Genomic DNA, 23,136 nt, shown 5'->3' with positions numbered 1-23,136 from the left:
CCAGCCCTGTCCAGCTACTGCCAGGGTCTCTGCTTCCCTCCACAGCGGAAAGAGTTGTCCACACTCACCGCCTGCACCTCCATGCCTCGCCTCTATCCACACCACAGGGGCTTCTAGAACCACCACTTCCTGGAAACTGCTCTCATCACACTCACCTGTGACCTCATGTGGCCAGAGCCAGAAATCACTTCTTTGTCCTGGTCTCACTCAGCTCCTCCAGCCACACACACATGCTCCCTGGGGATTTCTCCTGATCCTATGGGGATTATGTATCTGCAGGTAACTCCAAAATTACATCCTCAGCTCTGACCCCTCCCGAAATTCCATGTAAGACTGTCCAACGGTCTCCTTGATAGAGACCCTGGGCTTCCGCTGGGCACCGCAAACTTTAAAGCAGACCTACTCCTCCTCCCCATGCCTCCCCCATCTCAGCAAATGACACTATCTTTTTCCCAGTTACTCAAGCCAAAAATCAAAGGGAGGGGTGGGCCCAGGGGTTAGGTTTTTTTCAAGTCCTTCCACCTCCCCAGTGGTTCTGTTAAGTCAGTTCAACTGAAAGACACACCCAACATAACCTGCAGGGACCAGACCCTCTGAGGGATCATCCTGGGCCATTGCCTCTGATTCACGACGAACGTGAGGGGGCCAGTGCCACCCCATATGCCCCCATAGCCTCAGACCATCGTTCTCTCTCTCAGTAGGTCTCTACGAAGCATCTACTGCGTGCTGGGCTTGGGGGGTGGTGTGCAAAAAGATATGAAACCAGCCTCTGCTCTCCTAGTGAGGGACTTGCATCTAATATAGGTAAAGAACTCTTACTGCTCAATAAGAAGAAGACAACCCAATTTAAAAATGGGGAAAGAATCTGAGTAAACATTTCTCCAAGGAAGATATACAAACGGCCAATAAGCACATGAAAAGGTGCTCAACATCATTAGTCATTAGGGAAATGCAAATCAAAACCACAATGAGATACCCCTCATACCCACAAGGATGGCTAGAATCAAAAAGTCAGACACTAACAAGTGTTGACAGGGATGTGGAGAAATTGGAACCCTCATACATTGCTGGTGGGAATGTAAAATGATGCAGCTACTTAGGAAAACAGTCTGGCAGTTCCACAAAATATTAAACAGAGTTTCCATATGAGCCAGCAATTCCACTTGGTATAAACTCAAGAGAAATGAAAACATAAGTCTACATAAAAAACTTTACACAAATGTTCACTGCAGCATTACTTACAGCAGCCAAGAAGTGGAAACAACCCAAATGCCCATCGGCAGATGAATGGATAAACAAAATGTAGTGTATCCATACAATGGAATGTTATTTAGCCATAAAAAAGAAAGAAATGCTGAAAAATACTACAACATAGGTGAATCTTGAAAACATTATGCTAAGTGAAAGAAGCCAGTCACAAAAGGCCACATATTATACAATTCCATTCATTTGAAACTCTAGAATGGGGCAATCTATAGAGACAGAAGATAGATTAGTGGTTGCCGGGGGCTGGAGTAATGGATCCCAGCCGGGGGTGGCGAGAGGGCGTGGAGAGAGGGGGCGGCGATAGCTAAAGGCCACAGAGCTTCTTTCTGAGATAGTGAGAATGTTCTAAAATTGAACATGGTGATAATTACACAACTCTGGGCATATAATAAAAATCCACTGAATCGTACACTCTACATGGGTGACTTACATGGTATGTGCATCTCAATAAAGCTGTTAGATGACAAACACACAGAGAGATAAGAGATAGGCACGGAGATGACACATATGCACAGGAACAAGAGACACACATGCACCCAGATGACACACAAAGGGATGACACACACACAGACAACACACAAGCAGGCAGACAACACACATGCACTCAGACGACACACATGCATGAGGCGCGCAGGCTGCCCGCTACCATGGAAGCGTGAGTCAGCACGGCTGGGATGAAAGCCTGCGGACGCTGAGATTCCACATAATTCAAACCTGATGTGGAAGCCCCAAGCCACAGGAGCTCTGCTGGAGGCTGGGCTGCCAAGGCCTGGGCCCAAGCCAAGGAGAGTCTGAAAGCTGATTCATGCCGAGCTGCAGCCTTGGGGACAGGCAGGAGAAAGGAGCCCTCGGAGGATGGAGCCGAGAACCGCCAGGTTTGTCCTCAAAGGGCAACGCACGCCCCACACGGGCGTAGCAGAAGTCCCAGAAGGCCCTGAGGCTCAGACGAAGCACAGGAAATGGAGAGCCTCCACCAGCTGGAGGCACTTATTACCTGGGATGAATGCTTGCTGGCTCCGCCCACTTCCCAGGGTCATGACCTCTGCAGGCCCCATACCCTGGGAGGTGCTGGGTGAAAGGCTACTGGGGCCTTGGTGGGCCCAGCCCATTTGTAGCAAAGATCCTTCTCGGGGAGAAGCAGCATGGGGCTTGTGCTGGGTAAATGCAGAGACTCTAAAGCCAGAATCCCTGGGTCCTGCTACTCTCAAACCACGGAATCTTGGACAAGTTACTAAACATCCCTGTGCTTCAGGTTATAAGGGTACTGATCTTGTGGGTTGCTCGGAGAAACGTACATAGAGCACCGAGAGCTGGCAGCAAGGACCGTGTAAGTGTCCGAGTTTGCTGCCATGATTATCACAACCAAAATTCAAAGTGTGCCAGTGGCTCATGAAGGGAGTGCTGGGAGCAACATTCTGGAACCATGGATGGTTAGCCCCTAAGTCCTGGCTCCACTGTGACCTGGCTTTGACCTGCTCAGATCCCGTCTGTACACGGGAAGAAATCCCTGAGAAAAAAGTACCAGTGGTTAAGCATCCTTAAAGGGAAAAGTCCCTACCAAGAAAAGACTGATTCACAGGAATTGTAAATGTGAGAAAGAACATGGGCAAACCAAAGGTCGGTGAAAATGCACCACCTGGGTGTGAACTTGTAGGCAATTTCCTTCTCTTTAAACATTTAGGTGTTTTCTAACTTTTCTATGATCCCCCTATCTGAAAAGAAAACCTGATTCTGCACAGAATGTCTGCCTGCTACAATGAGCAAGAAAAAATTGTATAACAATGACTTTAAAACAAAGTTTAAAAGAAGGAAACAAACCCAATGTAACCCTCCTTTTCTGTCATCCAACCTCCCTGCAAAGTGATGCAGCAGCTACACTTGGGAGTGAAATACTTGTGGCTCTGTCCCAGCCTGGACCCTTCCCAGCTGGGTGACACTCTCCAAGCCTCAGTTTCCATGCCTGAAACGAAATGAAATGACATAATGAAGGGGACATGCCCCCTGTTGAGGCCTGGCCCACAGCAGGTGTGTGGCCTTTTCCTTTCTTTCCTTCCTCGGACTGGCTCTCCTGGTCCCCCAACTTTTCTGTCAAACACAAAGTAGACTTTTCCAGGAGGCTACAGCAGTGGGTCTTACCCGTAGATGTCCATTAGGATCACCTGGGGAATCTGCAGACTGGCTGACGCCCAGGCCACACCCCAGACAAATGAATCACATCTAGGGAGATGGGGCGGTGGTGGGGGGGCGGCGAGCATCAGTATAGTCTCAAAGCTGCCCAGGTGATTCTCACGTGCACCCAGGGCTAGGAACCCCTGGTCTCAATTATAGAAGCTCCCAAATGATGTAATGGTACTAAATGGAATGTTTAAGTGATCATCCATGTTTCACAAAGAGAGCAGTATCAGCATCAGGTGTTCGACCAGAATTAGTCTGTCATAATACAGGAAATGGGCAAGAAAGAGAGGGGACAAGAGGACAATGAGTATACACCCTGACCAAGGGGGGGTGGGGGTGGGGAAGGGGAGTCCGGACAGACCGGGTGACTGCACACCTCTTACACTGTGAGCATCTCCCCGGGCTGAGCATGACCAAGGATCACCTGGACCACACGTGATCTGTGCCTTAGGTGCTATCTTAGAACCTAGCCACCCCCTGCCCTTAAGGTGCCACTCCACTGTGAGTGAAGCCTAATTCGCCAAAATTGCCCTGAGCTGGGTGGGTCCGAGAGGTGGGGAGGGAGGCTGTGATCTACTGGGCGGCCAGTGGCCAGTCAATGATGTCACAGCCCTCCCAGCTGGGAGCCCACAGTGCAGAGAGTGAGGACGATTAACAGCGACATCTCTACGCTGCTCCTGCTGCTGCAGGTGGCGACTGAGTCTATCCTCTGGCTCTGAAGGGAACAGAGTTGCTTAGATCTTCCTGCAGCTCTTCTTCAGGCTTGGCAAATGTTCTTACAGGAAGGTTGTTTGCTTTTTATGACACCCCTCCCTGCCCAGTGACAGGGGTCCTGGCCCAGCAGCAGGGCAGGGCCTCACATGCAGGTGCTCAGAGAGTCCCGCTGTGCTGCAAGTCCCCACCCTGGAGCCCAGCCAGAGTCAAGGGCAGACCTTGCCAGGCTGGCAGCCACCATTAATTTCCATTCCCTACGCCCAGGAGCCAAGTGGCTCTGAGGCTTCCCCCCTCAGTCACCACCATGGACGGCCCACCAAGCTTGGGCTGGGAGCTCCACCTGGCTCCCTGCTTGGCCCAAAGTCCTGACAGCAGCGGAGGCTTCAAGAGAAGGAGACAGGAAGCAGCCCTCAAACGCCAGGAGGCGGTGTAGCTGCCAGGCCCTGAGCTGGGGAATGGTTCCCCGCCTCAAGGTCTGAACCCTACAGCTCAGAAGCAAGCCAGAGGACAGTAGGGTGGCTCCAGGAAAGGGTGCGGCCGGTCCTACTTGCAGCGGAGGGCTGGCCCCCAGCAGGTCACTTATCCCAGCCAGGGCTCCCCTCTGATCCATCCTGACATCAGCCTGCCCCCCAGAGGGCCCTGCAGAAGGCAGGTGAGCACAGGAGAATGGAAAGATGAGTGGACCTAGACGCCTGAACTCCTGTGCCCGGCCCAGGTCTAACCCCACATGGGGGTCCTGACAACACATTCCCCTCCAGGCATCGCTGACCTCCTCTGCACCGTGGGGACAAGTGGACAAAACCACATTAGCTAGAAAGCCACACTTGTGCACGCGGGCCTCCATGCCTGTGCCCTGCGGAGAGCCCTGCGGAGAGCTCTGCGGGATGCCCTTCCAGCCCAGCTCACATGTCACCCCATCACCGCCCCCTCCTCCACGCCCCCAGTGGTTCTGGCGGGTGCTCTATCCCGCCCACATATGTCTGTCTGTCCCTCTTCCAGATGCGAGCTTCTCCACAAGAGGACAAGTACCGATCCACAACACAGGACCAACTTTGGAACCAGGCACCTTCAGCCAACATCCTCATGTCCAAGTCTCCAAAATGAACCCCCTTGGGCATACCACCCTTAATGAGAGTCCTCTCCCACAAAACACGGCTGTGGCTTAGGGGACAGCCTCGGGACTGTGAATTATGAGGTGACAAAATATCAAGCACTCAACAAGGCCTCTTTGGGCTGGAGGAGCTAATTCAGAGTGTGGGCTCCTGCCAACCTCAAGGGACGGAAATTAACTTCTGCTGTGGGGCGGGGTGGCCCGGGGGTACGAATGTTTTCTGGACAGATCAAAGGTATAAATATTTGGCTGGTTTAAAAGCAAAAACTGACAAAGGGTTTCAAGCAACCCGTTGGGAACAGGGTTTGCATTCAGACCGACCAGGTCCTAACAAACACTCCCACATTCAGAGGTTTCTCTAAAAGGGCCTGATCTACTGCCCCCTCAGCCGTGCTATGGAAAGCAGAAGAAAAGGAGAGTGCAGGGTTTTAATGTTCCATATCAAGTGATGTGTGCATAACGGCAACCCACTGCCCTGCAAAATTCTGAAAATGGATAAAACAGCGGCAATGGTGACTTGGAGCTGAGAAGCACCAGAAGGTTTCCTTTGAGCTTCAAATCCTGCTCACTGGGAGGTTGGCATTTGTTTTCTCTTAACAGGTTTCCCAGTCTTCAGGAGGACAACGACCCGCAGAAGTTGAGCTGTCCGCCCTTGCAGGGGGAGCCTCGTAAACACCTCCACTGGGCACCCAGGCCCAAGGACTCCCAGGACGCCCCCCACGAGGCAACCGATGGACCAATCCCTTCAGTGTTTGCGCTCTGAAGTCGTTGCCATGGCCACCGAGGCCCTGGCCTTACAGGGTTTATGACCTCGAGGAACGATTCCCGTCTACTAACTCAGGAGAAGCTGCGCGGAATTGTGGGGGGAGCATGGGACTGGGAGTCAGGGACCTGGACCCCATTGGCCCTGACAGTCGCCCACTGCGTGACCTGGGTGAGTCTTTTCCCTTCCCTGAGCCTCAGCTTCCTTGTCTGGAAAGTGAGAAGGGGACCGAGAGGCCCCCAAAGCCTCTTCCAGTCATAGCTGAGTTAGGGTGAACTTTGGCAGTGATGCTGAGCTGAGATTCACCGCCGGAGGTGTTCGTAACAGGAGGGTTATTTGTGCTTATACGGAGCTCCCTGGAGCTGCCAGGGATGAGGCAGCCTACAAATATTACTGCTGCTGTTGTTCTTCTTATTGTTGTTCTTGTTGTTTCTAAGGCTTTAAAGGCAGGAAAAGGCCCACATGCTGAGAACAGAAGGCCAGGCCTGGCGGATGATTTGGGAACTTTCCACTGCAGGGTCCGGGGAATGCGGAAATTCCCCAGGTCCTCACCAAAAGCCCAGCCCTGGGCCTGGACCGCACTGAGGCTGGAAGGCAGGTGGAAGGCAAGCACAGCCCCCACCCCACTCACCAGCCCACGGAGCAGCCCAGAGGCCACCCTCCCTCCAGCCAGCCCAAAGATGCCAGGGAAGTAAAATAAAACCAGCCCCTAGACCAGCCCTCCCTGGAATGGGAGGCCGGCTCTGCTCGGAAGGAGCAGCAGTGAGGTGATGTCTGGCTTCTATTCCATATCATAAATAAGTTATTAACCCAGAGCAGACAGCAAGGCACAGCCGTAGGGAAACCAGGGAAGTGAAACTGCAAGATCAGACCGCCTCGAAGACTAGAAAACCACCCAGGATCCAGACCCTGGCCACTCAGACAGAGGCCCTGATGGGATGGGGCCTTCTGGGAAGCAAGAGCACTAGAATGGGCGTCCAGGGGTCTGGAAACAAACCCACTGTGGAACCTGCCTCAGTTTCTATATTTATTCCAAGAGATCAACAATAATAACAGCAAATACTACCATTTATTGTTCTGGACACTGTGGTCGCACTTTTAAGTGCCTGACTTCTAATCAACAAAACTACAAGGTAGGAACACCCACTTTACAGATACAGAAACTGAGGCTCAGAGAGGTCGAGCCACTTGCCTAGGGTCAGCATGGGAGAACGATTGCAAAGATGGCTGCAACAATGCCTCCTGTCTCTGCTCCCATGCCTCTTTGAAATGAGGTAGGGTCCATTCCTCCACTCTTGGAAAATCTAGTCCGGCCTTGTGGCTCGCTTTGACCAATAGAATGCACAGAAGCAACATTATGCAACTTCCAAGACTAGAAGATCTTCCTTACGAGATCTTGCAGCTTCCACTTTTACCCTCTTGGAATGCTACCCTGAGACTGCTGTGAAAGAAGCTGGTCTTACCTACTAGAGGATGTGAGGCCACAGACAGGAGAACTGAGGCTGCCTAGCCAACAGCCAGCACCAATGCCGGATGTGTGAATGAGGTCAGCCTGGACCTTCCAGCCTCGCCAACGGTCCAGGCAGCAACCGGCAGAGGAATCACCCAGCCAACCAACAGAATTGTGGAAAGAATATGCTGTTGTTTTAAGTTCAGCAGTTTTAGGCTGGTCTGTTTCACAGCTGTGGATAACTGATACAGTCACTCAGTTTCCCCACACTGCCTATCTCCCCAGGAAAACCCATGCTCCCGCCTCCTGGGATTTGGTTGGGGTCAAGGCACCCCATGCTGACTGCTGCCCATGCCTGCAGCCCCCAGACCACAGCCCCACAAGCAGGAAGTGACCACAGGGGACATACTCTATGAAGTGTAAGAAGGGCTGCAGGCCACTTTCTACCTAAAGACCCACAGTCACCCTGATGTAGCAGGTCAGAAGCTCCCTCTTTCTCCAAAAAGACAATTTCTTGTTTTCGTTATAGAAACATAAATTCTACAAAGGACTGAGGGCCTCTCAGGGAACTGGGTTACCCGAATAGCAAACGTGATGAAGCAGGTTGCACCCTCACAGAGGATGCGAGCTCTGGAGACAGAAACTCGCCAGTAAAGGGCACACTGAGGGCAGGAAAGCATTCAGTCTCGCCTCACCCACTGGCTCAGGCCCACGGGGCATGGGTGCCTGGAGCACACACTGGGACACGCACTCGGGGGCAGCGTGCACAGCTGACCTGCAGGGCTTGCCAGGCGTGCAGGAGGTGAGTGCCATGTGTCATCCATTGCTGGCCTAGGAGCAGACAGACAGCCACAGAGAGGACAGGCCCGCTGTCCCTCCCCATCTGACAGAGGTGAGAAGATGCAAATGTGAGCTTTATGCCGCCTCTGAAAGGGAGCCAACATCCCCTGAGGGCCTGCCCTGTGGCAGGTGCCGAGGTCAGAGAGACACACAGGTGACTAAGCTCAGACCCTGCCCTTTGAGAGCCCAATGGGAATGTTCCAGGGGAAGAATGTAGACGGGGGTGAGAAGCAAGTTGCAGCCTGAGAAAAAAATGAACAGGCCTGGAGGAGGTTGGGAGGAATGGGCTCTGCCTGCCCAGCTAAAGGCCCAGAGACCACTCTGGGGTTGTAAAGCAAAAAACTGGGGTGCTCTTGACTTCCTCTCGTCTTCTTTCCTGCTCCCATCCCCTCAGACCCGGTGGACTCAACCAATAAATCCACGCCATTTAATAGCGACGGTCGAAGCATATCGGGTACTGTGATAATAAAGCCCTTTGCACACATGACAACTCTTATGAAGTGACTAATATTATCCCCACTTTGCAGAAGAGGAAACTGAAGCACAGAGAGGCTTAGTAATTGCCCAAGGCCACACAGCATGAAAAAGCCAAGGCTGGGATTTCAACCCAGGCAGTTTGGTTGCAGGGGTCATGCTCTCATCTCCTGAACTGCTCACTGGCAAGCTGAGGCCTCCAGCTAAGAGCCCTGCTGCATTGGGCCCACACACTATCTTAAAAATAGAACTCTTTGCTTAAAAATCCATATTTCTGATTTCTCTCTTAAAATTCTCAAATGTGATACCAGATTGGCACTCCCTTTAAACAGGAATTTGCCACTGTCCCACCTCTCCCCTAGTACCTGGCCCTCTTCCCTTGCGCTAATCCCTGCTCCTAGAAGCAGCTGAAGTCCCGACTTCCTGTGTACCCCGAACCCAGCCCTGTGCTAGGCATGCAGAGAAATGCAAAAATTTAAGACAGTTCCTGACTTCTGGGAACTGGGTGGCCAAGATGGGGGATGCCTCAAGCAGAGGGAAGGGAAGACACCGTGGGAGGTGTGAACAGCATGAGCAAAGGCGTGGGCTACAAAGTGAGGTGCAAACACACCAGGCTGGCTGGGGAGGGGTGAGGGTCTGCAGGGCAGGATCCACCATCGGGGCTGGAGAGACAGGTGGAGCAAGGCAACGAGCTCTGCACCAATGCGGGGCCCCTCCCAGGGTTATCGGCACAGATGTGTAAGGGCAGGCAGCCCGCAGGCCACGACGTATGGGGACAGGCCTGCCGGGCAGTTGGGTGAGGGCACCTCTGAAACTCCAGGCCTCACACTCCACATCCCAGGGCAGGCACAGACAGCAAGGCAGAGCTGGGTGCTTGCCAAGGAGCTGCCAGGAAAGCCCACTCACTCCCTAGACATCATGGAGCAACCCCGGGGCAAGGACAGATATTGGTACAAAGACACCGATGAGCCCCAGGCAAATCTGCTACAATAGGACTGCGCCAGCATGCAGCTGGAAAGATTAGCGTCTTCCCCAAATACTAAAGTGACTCCTGCTTACAAACCTCCCATGGCTCCCTATGGGCACAGGGGCAAATCTAAGTCCACAGTGAGGCAAAGCTTCTCCAAACTACATTTTCATCACCCCCCTTTCCAGTGGAGAGCAGCTGAGATGACTTGCCATTTCCTGAATCCTGCAAAGTCGAAGGATTTCCTTCCCTGTGAATGCCTAAAATTCCTAGCTCTTGGCTTTAAAAGCTCCTACTGATGCTTTTATACCCAGCCCAAATGTCCCCTCTGCTGGGAAGCCTTCCCTGAGCACCTCTCCTTCTCAGTACTCACCACCTCCAGGCCACCTACAAAGTGCATTACGTTTCCCTGCATTCCTACACAACACTGACGTTTAGTGTGATCAGTCTTGTTTCATGCTATCTACTGTGTATATCGGCCTTCTTTAAACCATGGGTTCTGGAGCACAGGGAGAGAGGGGTGAGTTTCAACCCTGCATCCCCCAGGAGCTGGTCAAGGGCCTGGCTGGGGGAAGGTGCCTACAGATTGTTAACAGAATGCTCCACTTGGCACCTCTCAGTACCCTCCTGCCCTGGAAGGCATGTGGGGTTATTACAGACCAGTCGTAATACACTCCCGTGCACTGAGCAAGCACCATTTGGCCCATTCTGCAGAGAAAGCTGCCACAGCAGAGGGGAGGCAGGGCCTGGCCAACCCGGGAACCAGAGGTGGCCTCGGGCTCACAACAGAGAGCACTGATAATCTACGTACTGTTGCAGTACAAGGGACTCCAACAATACTTTTAGTATTTCTCACCATTAATGATAGCTGTAATTACTGTAGTAATTACTATAAAAAAGTAATAAATATTACTATTAATAATCCCCATGTTTAAAGGCCCCAACATATACCAGACCCTTCACTTTTTTACATTTTCTTATTTAATCCTCTGAACAGCCCTATAGATGATTGTTCTCTCCTCCTTACAGATGAGGAATCCCAAGCACAGAGAGATTTAGAAACTTACTCAAGGTCACACAGCTAGTCTGTACTAGAGTAGAGAGACTCCACAATTTCTGCCACCCTAGACTGTTTCCTAATTATGACTAAAAATGCCTGTCACGGGGCTTTCTATGGGCCAGGCCCTACCGGTAACAGCTTTACTGAAACATAATTCATGTACCGTACATTTCACCCATTAAAAGTGCAGAATGTTTGTGTGTGTATATGTATAACTGATTCACTTTGCTGTACACCTGAAACACACTGTAAGTCAACTCTACTCCAGTAAAAAACATTTCTTTTTTAAATTAAAAAAAAATAAAATGCAGAATGTAATGGCTTTTTGTCTCTGCATAGAGCTGTGCAAACACCACCGCAATCAACTTTAGGACGTTTCATCACCCCACAGAGAAACCCCGGGCCATTCGAACTGTCAGTCTCAACACACACGCCCTCCACCTGGCATCTTAATTCCATTTTAAAGACAAAAGGACTGAGGCTCAGAGAGTTGCTGGGCCTTGCACACCATTGGGCAGAGGATAGGAAGCAGAGCTGGGACACAGCCTCCCCTGCCCTCTCCCCATACTGCCTGCCAGGGGTCTACTCTGTAACCCGTTAAAAATGCACGTTCTGCAGAGGGTGGAAAACAGAACCAGATGGTGACAAATCTTACACGTGCGGCTGCTTCCACGCCAGGCCCCTGACTCACAGAGGCACTGAGGGCAAAGAGGGGGGGATGTGACGCCTCCCAGCCCCTGTGACCCCAGTGCAGGGGCAGCGAGGCCCAGGAGCCCGGGAGACAGAGGTAGAAGCGGGGCAAGTGGCCTTCAGGAGGCTGGCAGCCTGGGCTCCTGATGGTATGCAGGGGTCCCACTCTGCTGATCTCATTCCTGCACCCCACAACCCCTCCAGGACCCACAAAGTAGTGGCCCCCCACCCAGGCCTCCATGTGCCTCTCAGGACTTCAGAACCACAACTGCTAGCAGAGAGTCTGTTCTGCATCTGGCCCCAGGCAGGGGACCTGAGATGACCCAGGCCCTCCCTGCCCACAGGCCCTGAGGTTTCGGGTCACAGGAGCATTGGGGGGACTGCCACGTTGATTGGCCGGGATCCCCGAGGGAGGCTCTGCAGAGTAGACCAGCAGGCTGCCACTGCTGCCTGGGCGCATTCCCAATCTGGGACCCCAGTGTCTGACAGCTCCCCCCAACCCCAGAGGAAACACTCTGCAGGTAGGACTGGGCCTCCCCACATTGCCTATTTCCTTCCCCGAAACACCCACAAGCCAGCTCTGGGTCAGCAGTTCTCTCTGCTGGCCACGGGCCTGGCACTTTCTTTCATGTTTATAATGTCTGAACAATTTGGAGCCAATGCCACCTCCTCCAGGAGCCCTCCCTGATCCCCTAACCAAAACAAACGGCTCGTCCCGCTGCTGCCTCACACAGGATTGTAATCTGTCTGCTTTTATGTCTGGTTTCCCATTATCCTCCAGACTCATCTAGGGCAGGGGTCCTGGCTTCCTCATTCCTGGTCGCCCCCCCGACCCCCTCCCCAACTATGACACACCAGGCCTTCCAGCAGAGCAGGTGGGAAGTGAGATAAAGTGCCCATTCCTCAGTGTCAGGCATGAATTAACAGCCGTGCACAGAACCCGCCCAGGGTCTGTCCCGGTGCCCATGGTGACTGACTCTGTGGGATGGCAGGAGAAGAGGAAGAGATAATGGTCACTGCTCCCACTGCAGGTTCCAGCTGGAAAGGAGGATCGAGCCATCAGTTTAGACACAGCACTTCTCACCAGAGCAGCTAAAGTCCAAACGGCTGCAGTCTGTCCACACAGAGGAGGGTTTGTTCAGACTGTCTTCCAACTGCTAAGCCATGAGGGCCAAGCTCAGGATTGGTGTCTTTCCTCTCTGCACCTGCAGCCCCGCCCAGGCCTGGCAGGAGCAGACCCAGGACCCGCCAGGAAGGGGCAGTCAACTACAGGTTTACAGTGGCCTGGCTTCAAGCTCCTCCAGCAAGGCCTGCCCTGTGTCACAAAGTACCAATGCCAGAGCTAGAAGGTGCTCTAAGCTCACCCATTACAGGCTCCATGATACACCCAGGAGGCAAGGGAGGCTCAGAGAAGGAGGGCAGCTTGCCCAGGGTCACACAGTCATGGCTCCCAACTCCCAGCCCAGACTCTTCTCAGATAACAGGCTGCTGCTTCCCTGCCCTGGGCCGCCTCTCCTATCCTGCCCTTCCTTCAAGGTCAGACCAAGGCCCACCTGCCCAGTGTCTTCTAGGATCACCTCCCCGGCCCCGTCCAGCATGGTGCTCCCTCACTGGCAAGTTCTTTCCTCTGCCCAGAACGCCCTACCCACCCTCTGGCCCCAACAAACTTCTATTCATCCTTCAAGACCCAGTTCAAATATTATCTTCTCTAAGACAAAGATAATCATCACTCCCATTTACCGAGTAGCCATCCCTGCTGTGCTACGGAAAACCAAAAAGTTACTGTTGAAACTATCTGTGGGGTACCCCCTGCTTAGCACCCAAGTTCCTTGAGGACAGAGACCTGACTCTCTGCAAAGCAGGGTTACAACAATATCTGTGTACGCACCTCATACAACTGAAAGGCTTTATAAACTAAAAAGTCCTGTGCCAATAGAAGCTATATGTATTGATATTATCTTCACACCTCCTCCCCATGACTCAGTTTCCCCACTTACACGATGGATGAAGTTAATGAATGCACATGATAGTATGTGTGCTGTGCCTGGGCTATGGCTATGGCTCGTGACTGTTGCTGTTATTATTCACTTTCTTACAGCTCCCTGTAGACCTCGCCCATGGCCAGTGCTCAGTACGTATTTTTTTGGACTGAATGACTTCAGCATTTGAGACGTGGAAGAAGATGGGGTTAAAACCCAGAGTCCACATAAAGATGCAGAGTTAAATCTTATCATCAGAAGGGCTGCACTGTGGCCTTTGAATCCAAAGGTGGCTCAGCTGGGTGACAGTGAACAGCCCTTGCTCTCATGGAGTGGGCTGGAGGTGAAGAAATCCCTGCCCTGGACAGGGAGCCTCTGTGCTGGGCTGTGGTCCTTGTCAGGGACCAGGTCAGGGAGACCCCTGAGAACTGGCCTTAGGGACTGGACTCTGGAGCCCAGGGCACAAGCAGGGGCCCAGCCCAGGAGGTCCAGTTCTGCCTCTCACCAAACGCAGGGACCAGGCAAGCCACTCCCGGAGCCTCAGTTCCACCGCAGAACAGGCTTCCAGAAGCTCATCCATGGAGCCTCGGAGACCTGACCCAGCTTCTGCAAATGTCACATAGAATCGATTTCTGTCTGCCAGGGAGGAGTGAGTGCAGCCCCTCTTTGGACAAATGAGAAGAGTAAAGCCCAGAGAGGGGAAGTGACTTGCCCAGGTCACATAGCCAATGAGAACGTTTACTCAGAGGCCACCAAAAGTCAGCAACATCAGCTGAGCATCCAGTGACCACCTGTCAACGTCTGCTGAGCTGGTTCAATGATAAGAAGATTTCCAGGGTACAAAGTGTGTGGGCAGTTACATATTAATGGCGATGATCATCCACTCATGCCTTTGTTTAGGCCCCCGTGGACATTTATGGAGGTAGTCGAGGAAACGGGAGAACAGCTCTGTCACTGAACAGCTTACAGCCCATTTGGCTGATGACTTCAGGTCACCATGTCATTCAGCCCAAGCCACTGATGTGCACTGGTGCTTTCTATCTCTCCATCTGCACAGACACTGGATCTCTAGGTGATTCCTCACGTCACTTTGGATTTTCAACCGAAACTTGTGGCCACAGCATAGCACTAGCCACAGGCTGAGGAGAGTCCCAGGACTGCTGAGCCAGGGCGGGATGGCGGCCAAGGCTCACCCTGGCACCAGGACAAGGTCTCAGCCTTCTCCAGCTATCCGTACAATCTGTGTTCCTCAAAGTCCGCTCCACAGAACGCTCGCATTCCAGGTGATTGTGGTGCACACTCAACTCTGAAAACCAACCACTGCCTAGACCATGCCTCCAATGGGGCAAAAATTTGTTCTTTGGGAGGCAAAAAATTTACTCTTTTCATATATAAAGCACAGATATACATAGAGTTTAAAAACAGATATTCAGTATAGCTGTGGTATTAAGGTTTCATTGGGGAGCAATTAGGGAAAAAATGTCTAAAAGGCTCCTCAGGGGGACGATAACGAAAAAAAGATTGAGAAACCCTGGTCTAGACAAAGGCAGCCATGACATTCAGCAGGAAGATACCTCGTAAGGATGGGAAGATGGTAAGAAGTGTTCCCAGCCCTGCCAGTAAGGAAAGACCCCTCCCCTTACCATCCCCCCATCTGACTCATCCCTCTCTGAAAGCTCAAAGGCAGACGGGCAAGCAGGTCCTTTCCTGGACATATCAGCTTGTGCCTGGCAAAGCAGAGGCCATGAAAACAGTGCCCATCAAGGCCCTGGAGCTGCCACGCAGGCTCACGAGGGCCTGATACACAGCAGACAGGGCAGCAAGGGGAATGGGATCCAGCCTGAGTTGAGCACAAGAATGAGAGAAGCCGGGCTTCCCTGGTGGCGCAGTGGTTGAGAGTCCGCCTGCCGATGCAGAAGATGCGGGCTCGTGCCCCAGTCCGGGAGGATCCCACATGCCGCGGAGCGGCTGGGCCCATGAGCCATGGCTGCTGAGCCTGCGCATCCGGAGCCTGTGCTCCGCAACAGGAGAGGCCACAACAGTGAGAGGCCCGCGTACCGCAAAAAAAAAAAAAAAAAAAAAAAAGGAGAGGGCCTCCCTGGTGGCGCAGTGGTTGAGAGTCCGCCTGCCGATGCAGGGGATACGGGTTCGTGCCCCGGTCTGGGAGGATCCCATATGCCGCGGAGCGGCTGGGCCCGTGAGCCATGGCTGCTGAGCCTGCGCATCCGGAGCCTGTGCTCCGCAACGGGAGAGGCCACAACAGTGAGAGGCCCGCATACCACAAAAAAAAAAAAAAAAAAAAAAAGGAGAGAAGCCACCTGTGGCTTTCTGGTTTGCAACATGGAACCAACTAGCAGGGGGTTCCCTGTGCCTGGGAGGAGGGAGCAGGTCCTGAGAAAGGGAACTCAGATCAGAGAGCCACAGAAGAGCAGGCTGACTTTGGGATCAGGCTGCCCGCCCCCCCTGCCAGGAAGGACACAGCAGTAAAAATAATAACCGACAGCCTTGACCATGTGCCAAGCAGGTGCCAACCACTGGTCGTGCTGCCTGGTGAGGTAGGTCATATTTTCATCACCAGCACATCAGCTCCAGGAGGGCAGGGGACCGTGTCTGTCTCAGGCACTGCCGCATTCCCAGCGCCCGACTGGCACGTGGAGCGCGCACAGTAAATATGTGCAGAATGAATAAATCCCACTTCATGGGTAAGGGAAAGGACCACAGGAGGGCAAGTAACTTATCCAAAGTGACACGGCCAGTGAGCGGCACAGCCAGGGCTCAACCCCAGCAGAGCCTGCCCTCCTCATGCCCGCATGTGTCTGCACTCAGACCCCTGACAGGTGAGCTGTGGTCCCGGTGTGTCAGTAGATGGTGAGGGGATGAACAGGATAAGGTACCATCCTATCTCGGCCACTTTACAGTTGGCACAGTATGGTGGCCAAAGGGGCACACGGGGCTCTCTCTGGAAAGCGGCGCAGCCCCTGACTTGGCCCAGACTGCAGGCTGTGCCCACAGGAATCCCAAACACATGGGAGCCAAGGAGAAAACCATGTCGGTCTGGCTCGGTGAGGGGGACGGGCAGGAAAGGGGGAGGATGGGGGTGTGCTGCTTGATGAAAGCCTTGTCCCTTACCAATCCGTCGCAGTTGCTGATGGCGACAGCTGCCCCTGGCATGCCCGTGACACCCCCGGTGTAGACACACTCCCTCTGCAAGGGCTGACGGAACAGCTCCCGAAAATCCTCCTGCCACTCCACTGAGGCTCCGGGCACCACCAGCCGCCGGTTGGGCCGCAGGTGTAAGTGCAGTTCCTCCCCAGAAACAGTGACGTTGAAGTAGAGGGAGGAGCGCCCCCCCCTGCCAGGCTGCAAGGTCACTCCTTTGGGGCGCAGTGGGCTTCGAGCCACCCGCAGGTGACCGGAGTGTGACAGTGGTGTGGGTGGTCTGTCCACCTCTGTACTCCCTGAGGAGGCTGCTGGTGGCCCAGATACCACGTGGGAGAGGAAGCGTCCCTGAGAATCTGTGCTGCAGGGCACTGTCACACCATAGTCACTGAGCTTTCTTGAGAAGCGCAACTCTGTTGGAAATAAAGAAAGAGTTACTTCAGTGCCGTCTGGGCAGAGCTAAGCAGGGGAAGCTGGAAATCCCATGGGGGCAGGAAGGGCTCTGCAACCTTGACCGTCACCTTGGAGGAACCCCTTAGCCCAAGTTCATCTAGTTCTCATCCAGTGCTTCCAGAGCCCTTGGATCTCTGCACTTGGATGATCGGTGTTCAGGTTTGTAAACTGCTAGACACACGTTGCTCCCCATAGCCCCCAGGCCCTTGTTACAGCTGGCAGAGGGAAACAAATGATGCCAGACAGAGTCCTATCACTCTAGCAACAAACCTTCCAACCTTGGGCACTACAGAGGAAATTCCCCGAAAGCCCCCAGGGCAAAGAGGGATGGCTGGATGTGCCCAAACTCCCCAGTGCCCTGAAGTCACCAGCCCACCCCAGGGTAGGGCCCTCGTCGCCAAGCTCCTGGAACACAGCTGGCAAAACAAACACACCTAGAAACTCAGGGCCTCCTGGGCACGTGTCAAGGAGAAAAGAGGAGCTGGAGAGGGAAGGGAGGGAATACAGGTTCCACATTTTTCCAAGTTTAGAAAGAAAACTTTTTTAAGCAGCACAGTGGCTGCCGAGATTTCTACATGGCCCAGCCCCAAGCTGGGTAAATATAGATCTTCAAAAATAAAAGTAGACGCAGGGGTGACCTGCCCACTCGGACTGAATTAAGTGTGAGGTCATGGCCCCATGCTCCAGGCTGCATGCCAGCAGCCCGTCCTCACACAGCTCTCGCTAAGCCCAGCCAGGCAGGGCAGGAATGACAGCTCCCTGGCTTCTAGGCCTAGTGATTCATGGATAGGAGTTAGGGAGGAATTTTCATTTCCACACAGCTCTATCTCGTGTCCCCAGCCCCCTTCACGGCACTGATAAAACCTAGAAAATGATGTGCCCTGAAAATCCCTCCTGCCCAAGGCAGTTATTGGAAGGCGGGGAGGGAGATGATGAACTTTCCTCTGGTTTTACCCTTTGCAGCAGAACACCCCCAAGACTTCAGCTAGGGGGATCCTGTTTGGTACGTGAACAGAGCTCAAAGACAAGCAGGCAACCTGCCTGGAAATGACCAGAGCCCCCTCCCCATGTTCAGAGCCACCGGGAGGGCACCGCACACTGCAAAGTGAGGGTGGAGTGTGTCTGATCTGCGTGTGAGAGGCTGTCTGCACAGCACAGGGTGTGAGAATGCTGGGGGAGAGGGATGTATGTGTGTTTCTGTGCAAGAGTGTGAGTGCCCGGTGTTCAATGGGGTGTGGGGCAACCACCTGCCAGCCTGATTCTGTGTGTGTGACAGACACTTGCACATACGTACACACATATGTGCACACATGCATACAAGCTGGAGACAGAGAAGACACTGAGAGAAAGACACACAGGAGAGAGAGACAGAGAGTGAGAGAGAAACACAGAGACCAAGAGACAGATACACAGCCCCTAAGAAAAGGCTCCTATCCTCAAGTGCTCTCCTGAGGTCTCTCCCTAGTCTTGTGCCAGAAAGGGAGAGAAATCCCCGGACAGCGTCGGTGGCACTGGGGTAAGAAAAGAGAGCTCAGACCCAGCGTGTGCACAGCCTCCCACCCGCTCGAAAACTGCCGGGCTCCTCGGGCACCCTCGGGCCACCCTGACCCGCGTGCATCCCGGACCCCGCGCGCCCCTGCGCGCCCTACCCGCACGCACCTGGGGTCCTGCTGCCCGCGTTGGCGCAGAGCGCACAGTGCAAGAGCAGCAGGCAGGACAGCCGCGCGCGGAGAGGAGCCATGTGGCCGCGCGGGCACGCGGGCCGGGAGGGCGCCGAGCCCCGAGCTCCGGGCTGCGAGCGAGACTGGGGAGCGCACGGGGCTCCGGCCGGCCTCCGCTTCCTCCGCCGCCTCCCGCCTCGCAGCCTACAGCCACCCGATCCCGGCCCCCCGCGCGGCGCCGCCGTCTGGACCGCTGGCTCCGGGATCCCGAGGTTGCCGGCGGGAGAGCGGAGCGGCCGACGCGCCAGCGCCCCCCCACTGCCAACTGCTGGCGGGCCAGTCCGCCAGCACCTTGACGCTCCGGGACGCTGCGGGAGCCGGGCAAGTGGACCGCGGGGCGGGCCGGGGGTGGGCACACTGGCGGGGCGGGGCCGGGCGCGGGTCGGAGCTGGGGGCGCAGACGGCCGTGGGCGGGGCGCAGGGCGCGGATCGGAAGTGCCACGCGGAGCCCGAGCTGGGGCTTCGGGCGCCCTGGGCGAGTGTCCCCTCAGGCTCATGGGCTCCCCGGGAGTGATGGCCCTTACTTTCCTAGGCTCCTCCGCCCCACCCCCCTTTACTTGACTGCAGGGCCCAGTTTCCAGAGCTCCTGGGCCAATGGGATGTCCCACTGCCTTTGGAGGGGGAGATGGTGAGCACCACCCCCACCCCCACCACCACCCCGCCCCAAGAGAGTGTCTCCTTTCTCTCCTAATGGTCTTGATGCCCCCAGTAATCTTCTGCCCCTTGAATCTACCCATTTTGCAGACTACAGCTCCCTGGGCCCCCAAGTGCAGTGACTGATCTGTGTCTTAGTCAAGAGCAGGGCTGAGCAAGGTGAGCCGAGAGTCCTGGCTTTACAGTCAGGCAGACCTGATTGAAATCCTAGCTCTGAGCCTCAGTTTCCTCGTCTGTGAAATGGGTGTTAATTATAGCACACAGTAAGGTTCAATAAATGATAACCATTCTCTGCTTCCACACCTAGCACCAATGTACCCACCACACAGCCTAAGGTGGGAAAAACTGAGTCTAAGAGATAAGAGTGGCTGCTGGTTTTGCAATGCTGCTGAGACCCGTTCAGTAGTCAGGCAAACAGCCCAACTGCTGCTTTCCTTTCCTGCTTTACTCTATGAATGTGTTCCTAACAATTTTCGAATGCACTGTAAATCCAGAGGTGGGAACTGGAGAAAGGAGTTTTGGGTTTTTTGGCTTGTTTTGTTTTTAAGAACTGCAGAGTAAAGAACCTTTCTGTAAAGTGTATAAAGACCCCTAATCTTTCTTTTGAGTTCAGACATTTTGTTGTAGGGCTTTCTTAAAGGGTGGCCAACTTGTGGATGCAAATTCTCTGACCAGACTTCTCTTGGGAATCCCTGGGTCCCCTGAAAAAGAACTTGGGTTCCTGCCCTCTTCTCTCTATGTGAAGTTTCCCAGTCCACACCCTCCCTGGGCTCTGAATATGGTCCCACTTTGTGAGCAGACAGCTGGAATCTTCATCCTCATGGCTCCAGGACCTGACTCAGGGCCTCCTGAAAAGCAGCACTTGTGGAATGAATGAAATGACATCAGGGTTTTGGAGGGCCAGTACATTTATGAAGGAGGTTCAGAGAGCTGAGATGATGTGTCCCAGGTCACACAGCTCATCTGCAGCAGAGCTGCCATCAGGACCCAGAATCTAGTGCTGAGCAGGGGAGAGAGACAAGGGTAGGGGTCAGGAGACTGTTGTAGGCTAGACTGCCAGTACAGACCAAGTGACCAAGGGCAAGTCATTTCCCTCTTTGGGCTGCAGTACCTCACCCATCAAAGGGGAAATGGTGAGGATCACAGGAGTCACAGACGTAAACTTTAAAGTCCTGTGGAAATGCAGAGTGTGTTCTATTCCAAGCAACATCAGAGCATCCAATTATTTGAAATGGCACCACCAAACAGATCTATATTAAGTTTGGGAAGAACAGAGTTCTCTTTCTCCTCTTTCTGGTTCTTTAAGATCCGTGAAGTCAAGGGCCAGACTGTGGTTTTGTGTGTGAGGCTGATGAAGCAAGAGGGTGAGGGGTCCACGTGTCAGTGGGAACTTGCAGGAGAGGCAGTGAACTGTCTCTCCTTTCTGGCCCTCCGCAAACCCACCAGATGAGCTCAGGATTAAATGGCCTGCCTCCCTTCTCAGGGGCTCAGTTTTCCCAGCTGCAGAGTGGGGGCCCTGTGGCGACAGAAGGGAAAAGTCATGGCATGTGATTGCTAATTTTCTCCCTCTGCAGGGCCATCCCAGAGGAACTTGCAGTGCTCTCCCTAGACTCCACCCCATACTTCCTGCCTTAGACTTGGTAAGTCAAGAGGGAGAGACTGCAGCTGGGACCCCAGCAGCCTGACTCATGAACTGTGGGCTGAGGCCTTCCCTGGAGCCAGTCTCGGCAAGCAGAGAGCAAAACCTTTCCCTGGCTCTCTACCCCAACCCCCTTCCCTGAGGCTACAATGGTTGCTTTTGTTGGCAAATATTGTATGTCCAAGCTCTTTTCTACTGAGGAAGCCTTTGTTAGGAAGAGGGGACATGGGAGCAGAGCTCAGAGCCTGGGCCAGAAGGTGGAGGAAATGGCTGCATGGCCGGCCCTGTTTCTGGAGATGATCGGAGCCAAAGCAAAGAAATCTCCTGGCATCTGCTGGAACCCTCCGAGGACGGGAGGTTCTGGGTTCCCAGTCTCTCACCTGAGGTTCTGCAAGGGGAAAATGGCTTGGATGTTTCTCTTGCTCACAGTCCTCCAACACTTGTCCAACACTCCTCCCGTCCAAAGCCCTGGCAGGAGATGGGGAGATGCAAACAGCTTGCACTGCACACAGTCGGCAACCACCTGGAAGACATGACAGGTGCGTGAGAAAGCCTGACAACCAGGAGAGACAGGGACGGAGAAGTGCGCACCAGATGCGGGAGGAGGGTCACCCGTGAGCGCCCCCTGAGGAGGAAGGCAGCCCCGACCACTGGCGCATTCTCCTTTGAGCACAGACAAAACCCCAGAGACTGGAGCTGGAGGTGCCCTGAGACAGTCTCCAAGCCAGTGCCCCAACCCCACTTTACAGGTTCTGTCTAGAGAGGGAGGGGGCTCGCCTCTGGTCACACAGCTAGTTTAGAGTGAGACTAAACCCCTGGCTTCAGAACCCAGGTACCTGCTCTCCCACCTGCAGGAGCACAGCCTCTCTCCCAAGCACCAGCTCTTTCCCTCCCCTGCTCCACCTTCCAAGAGGAGGAAGAGGGGGTTTGAGGTTGAGACAGCAAAATCTCCCCACCTCGGGGGGAGTCACAGACGCCCCTAAGGAAGTAAGAGTCTCAGCCTGAGACAGGTCTCTGCAGCAAGAAGCCAGGAAGTCCCTGGGCAGGATGTGGATGGGGGAGACGACATAGTAGTGGCATAGGTTTGTCACAGCTTGGGGGCCCAGCAGGTGGCTGTCATTTGTTGAGTGCCAGCTGCTGTGCTTTACATGTTACCCTGAAACACACACAGAGCGTCCCTTTCTTGTATCTCCTGGTGTGACCAGTGACCCTCTGGGCTCTGACGTACTCAGGCGAGGAGAAAGGGAATTCCCCCCTAGCTCAGTGACAGCCACACAATCCACCCAGTTAGGAAGCCAGACAGCCAGGCCATCCTAGTCACCAACTCACCTCCAAGCCCTATGTACTCAACTCCAAAGGACCCCCAAATACAGCTACTTCCATCTCAAATGCATCCCCTGCCCCACCAGGTCACCAGCATCCCTTCAATGGCAAGTTTGTCCTAACAGATCCTCCCTCCAGCTCTGGCCCCTGACACCTCTTCTCCAACTGCATCCGAGGACATTTTTGAATCACACCTTAGATCATGTATCTGCCTTTGCTCTAAAACCTCCAAAGGCTCTGTTACTCTTGGGATAAAGACCAGAGTCCCTAACACAGCCTATGAGGCTCTGCACAGAGTGGTCCTGCTGTCCTTCCTGCCTCCGTGTCCCCCCACTCACAACCCCCCAGGCTAGCTCCTTGTATGCACCATGCTCATCTTGCCTCAGGGCCTTTGCACAGGCTGTCCACTCTGCCCTGAATGCTCTATCCTGCCTCTTCACCCAGTCAATCCCTGCTCACCCTTTGGACAGCCTTCTAGTCGTCACTACCTGAAGCCTGTCCAGCCCTCCCAACCAGGGACACCATCGCTGTCCATCTCCTTCACAGTACTTCTCACTGTTGACTTTCACCTGATTTTGTGTGATTCACAGATTAACATCTGCTTCCCCCCCGGACCATAAGTTCCACAGGGAGCAGGAACCTTGTCTGGATTTTTTTTCCAAATTGTATCCCCAGTGCCTGTCCTGTGTTTGGCACCT

General features: G+C 53.9%; 1 protein-coding gene across 2 annotated transcripts in view; it reads right to left on the bottom strand.

The window, feature by feature from the left end:
* Positions 1–19,046, bottom strand: part of ADAMTS14 (ADAM metallopeptidase with thrombospondin type 1 motif 14) — a gene marked incomplete at both ends in the record, with an annotated part of 91,191 nt that extends 72,145 nt beyond the window's left edge. The window contains 2 exons of one of the 2 annotated variants that reach the window (XM_079712586.1): positions 16,619–17,061; positions 18,761–19,046. In XM_079712586.1, the coding sequence (XP_079568712.1) occupies positions 16,619–17,061; positions 18,761–18,842 (525 nt within the window). The remainder of the gene's footprint in view (positions 1–16,618; positions 17,062–18,760) is intronic. The other variant, XM_079712585.1, reaches the window with a different exon arrangement.
* Between the last annotated feature and the right edge of the window lie 4,090 nt (positions 19,047–23,136).

The sequence above is a fragment of the Hyperoodon ampullatus genome, assembly GCF_949752795.1.
Source record: "Hyperoodon ampullatus genome assembly, chromosome: 1".
Taxonomy (NCBI): Eukaryota; Metazoa; Chordata; class Mammalia; order Artiodactyla; family Ziphiidae; genus Hyperoodon; species Hyperoodon ampullatus.
This window is presented reverse-complemented; position numbering and strand designations above follow the sequence as displayed.